A 4,028-nucleotide genomic window follows, 5' to 3' on the forward strand; every position below is an offset into this window, starting at 1 on the left:
GAAGTCAGAATTTGTAAATTAAATCCAGGATTGATTTGGTTTAATTGGATTTAATCAGACTGGTGTTTCACTACTTCCCCAACCACTTTCTATCTTTTTCTGACGTAGAGAGAATAATCTTCTGGATAAAAGAAAGCCAATTTAAAATACACTGGTACCTTTTAAGCCCTTTCAATGTTCTAAAATATTTTTTTTTTCATGTTGGCAAGCGCTGTCCATAAAACCACCAAAGCCATTCAGGCCAATAGCCTTATACGCAGAAAATTATTTGATAACTTAAATGTTTATCTTCTGGTTATTGGTATACTTTTGTTTACTATTGTTGGGTCAATGTTATTAATGTTTTCCAGAAAATTATTACACATTTGTTCCATTTATTTTTAGGTATTTTCTTACCCTTGTGGATGCATTCTTATAATATTTAAAATCCCTCCTGTTGTTAGTCTTTTCTCCAAATTTGGATGTTCTCTAATTTCTTGCAAATATGCATTTAGTGTTTCCATTTTATCTATTTTCATAAAGATCCATCTGTCAAATATAGTTGCTATTTTTCCTTCTGTTTTCCTATATATCTGCATGTTATTTGTTCTTCCTATTTTCCTTATGGTTTGTATTCCCATTCTTTTTGCAATTTCTTCAATTGACAGCTTTATTTATTTCTTGTCAAAATAAGATTGCTATTGAATTTAGAATTGACTGAATTTTATAAGTATTGGTGTATTTCCTTCATACCATAGTTGACTATTAGGAGGTAATTTGGTACCTTATATGTTAAGAGAAAATTAAGAGGCTCTGATATCTGTGCTCCTTATTTCAAATCTTGATTCCATCATTTACTAACTAGTTAATTTGGGCAAGTTTCACATTTCTGAAATTGTTACAGGAATGAACTTAGCTTAATTTAAGCACTATAAATTGCTTTAAATATGGTAAGCACTCAATGAATTATAAAACAAAACATACATATAATGCTTATTATGTACCAGGGACTCTATTCTGGACGTTTGATAACATTAATTTGTTTAATCACCCTACACAGAACAAAAAGGTAGTTGTGAAATTACCCCTTTTATAGAGGAGGAAACTGAAGACTTAAAGGGCAGGTGTCTTGCCCAGAATCACAAAGCTAGTGAGTTGAGTTGAATTGAATTGAATTGAAATGGTCTGAATTGAAACCAGTCAGTATGGATCTGGAGAAAATTCTTAGTTGTTAATTTCAAACTGTATTAGTCAATTATCTTTGCATAGTCAAACCACACCAAAACTTAGTGCTTCAAGCAACAATGATTGCCACTCATGGGCCACATTGGAATATTATCTGCATCAAATTAAACCTCCTTTGTCCACTATTAATTTTATTAATTGCCATTCATGTGCATAATTCATGGCTTAAGTTGATCGATTCTTACCAGCCAAATCTGTCCTAAATATCAGGGTGTGTGACCTTGGCAGTGCTCTCTCTTCTTTTGCAACTTCTTCAAGGCATCTTTGATTTCCCTGTTCCTCAGACTGTAAATCAAGGGATTCAACATGGGAATCACCACAGTATACAACACTGAAGCAATTCTGTCAAAGCTGGGGGAAGAACCAGAGCTAGAACTCAAATAAACAAACATACTTGAGGTATAGAAGAGGGAAACTACTGTCATGTGAGAAGCACAGGTGTTGAAAGCCTTGGACCTTCCTTTAGCTGAAGTGATCTTCATGATGGCAATGACAATGTAGCCATAAGAGGTCATGATGATTATAGTACTTCCTATCCCGTAAGTCATTGATAACATAGCAAGTATGACTTGTACAAAAAATGTGTCAGTGCAGGACAAGATTAACAACTGAGGCATGTCACAGAAGAAGTGGTTGATGACATTAGGCCCACAGAAGTGGAGCTGAAGCAAGGCACACAATTGGCATAGAGAACCAGAGACCCCAGCCATATAGGCTCCCAGTGCCATCCGACCACAGAGGGTGGGAGACATGATGGATGAATAGAGCAGTGGCTTACAAATGGCAGCATATCGGTCATAAGCCATGGCTGTCAGGAGACAAGAATCACTCAGACCCATGGTTGAAAAGATGAAGTACTGCACAATGCAGCCCATGATGGTGACTGTTTGCTGCTCTTGGAAGAAGTTGAAGAGCATATTTGGGGCTGTGGAGGTAACATAGCAGATATCTATGAAGGACAAGTGACTAAGGAAGAAGTACATGGGTGTGTGGAGGTGGGAATCCATCCTTATTAAGATGATGAGGCACAGGTTCCAGGTCACAGTGGTAATGTAGATCAGCAGGAATATAACAAAGAGCACCACTAAGATCCTGGGAAAATCTGAGAATCCCAGGAGGATAAAGTGGGTTATCTCTGTGTTGTTTCCTTCCCCAATCATTGACTCAGTGATCCTAAAATCAGAAAGGAGACAAAAGAATACATTGCTGGGCTGGGCAAAGTGATATTATTATCATTTTCCTACATGGCAGTCTTTTCCCCTGTTGACCTCTTGAGCCAAAATGCTTTGCTGCCCATCTTTGTGCCTCAAAGCAGTCTTGAAGTAGCTACTCAGTAATTTGGGTTTCAGTTAATTCATGTGGTCTCATGGAATTAATAGAGATTTAAATATTGAGTGGAAATTTTAAAAATGTGCTATTAGAAATGCTGTGCTTACAATTTACAAGGTAGTGATCATTAGTTAATTAAAATTTTTTAAAGACATCTGTTACTTTATCATATAACTGCAGTTTTATCATAATAAAAATGTAAGTGGCATCTCCCTAGAATAAATTTGATAGACCTTCTGCTCTAGATTTTCATCAAGGTTTTAAAATTTCTTATTTTACTCTTAAGAATAATTATATTCTCTCTTTATGACAATTTTCCAAACTATTTTGCAAGTTTATTTAATACACCTTCAAGCAAGCCTGGAAAAGAACATAATTTTTAATACTTAATTATTTTGGTAGGGCAGAAGCTTGTGTATCCAATAAACTTAAGGAATCAGTCCTCTATGGAAGTCCTATGCAAAGCATTCCAAGGGACTGAGCAAAGTCCCATATTGGCCCAATATTGTCACAATGCAGGGTATTTTGCCTATTTGAAAACAGCATGGTCCTCTGGTTAAGAGTTTGCCGTTTGGAGTTTTACTTTCTGATTCCCTCTCTCTTTATGAACTTGTCTCAGTGGCTTAAACACACTAAACTCTGATTTACTCACAATAATATGAGGGCAATAAGAGTCCATGAAAACAAGTTTACCAGAGAAGTATAAAAGGAAATTATGGAAGTGCTCAGCACACATTTCAGCACATAGTAACTGTTCAGTCAACGTTGGGTATCTTTACCATCAGTTGCTTAGAGATGCCCAAGACCTTTTGTTCTACCTATGAATAGGAATGCTAGTGATGCCAGAATTTAATGGGTCAATTTGGGGAAATTACTGAAAAATCATCAGCTCTGTAAACAGTGTGGCATTCCTTCTAAACAGGTGTACATTTAGACCTAGTATTCATGCAAGACAAACCAACAAGTCTGAGAAGACACAAACCACATAAAGCATTTTCCATACATTTTAATTGAATTCAGGTAAACTGGGTCAATGGACAACCAGCATCAAATTGCAGTGGTCCTTGAAATACAGATAGGGTCACAGAAATATTTCAATTCCCAAATATTCCAAAACACTAGTATAATTGGACAATTAAGTGAAAATATGTGTAACTATTGACCAATCTGTTGTACTAAAATTCTGCATTTTTTCATACATTTCAGTGACAGAAGCAGCAATAATTAAATGTAATCTATGCAATCAACTATTCCCAGAAGAGTGAGGAGCTGTACATTGTTTTTCTCATTCCAGATGAAGTTTATCCTGAGAATTTCTGTTAAAATTTGGTAGACAAGAGGAAGAAGACAAAAGTCTGCATATGCTCACTCTCTTTGATTAGTTTTTTTGCATGTTTCAACAGAGGATTTGGAGAAGAAAAGGTGACAAACTAAAATAGTCTCTCTGGCTAATCAAAACCCCATGCAATCCTGAT

General features: G+C 35.8%; 1 protein-coding gene across 1 annotated transcript; it reads right to left on the minus strand.

The window, feature by feature from the left end:
- Positions 1-1,430: 1,430 nt before the first annotated feature.
- LOC119536625 (olfactory receptor 5AN1-like) lies at positions 1,431-2,384 on the minus strand. The gene has a single exon (XM_037839467.1). It carries the CDS (start codon positions 2,382-2,384, stop codon positions 1,431-1,433), a length of 954 nt encoding a protein of 317 aa, XP_037695395.1.
- Positions 2,385-4,028: the final 1,644 nt, after the last annotated feature.

This window comes from Choloepus didactylus, chromosome 6 (genome assembly GCF_015220235.1).
Source record: "Choloepus didactylus isolate mChoDid1 chromosome 6, mChoDid1.pri, whole genome shotgun sequence".
NCBI classification, from domain to species: domain Eukaryota; kingdom Metazoa; phylum Chordata; class Mammalia; order Pilosa; family Megalonychidae; genus Choloepus; species Choloepus didactylus.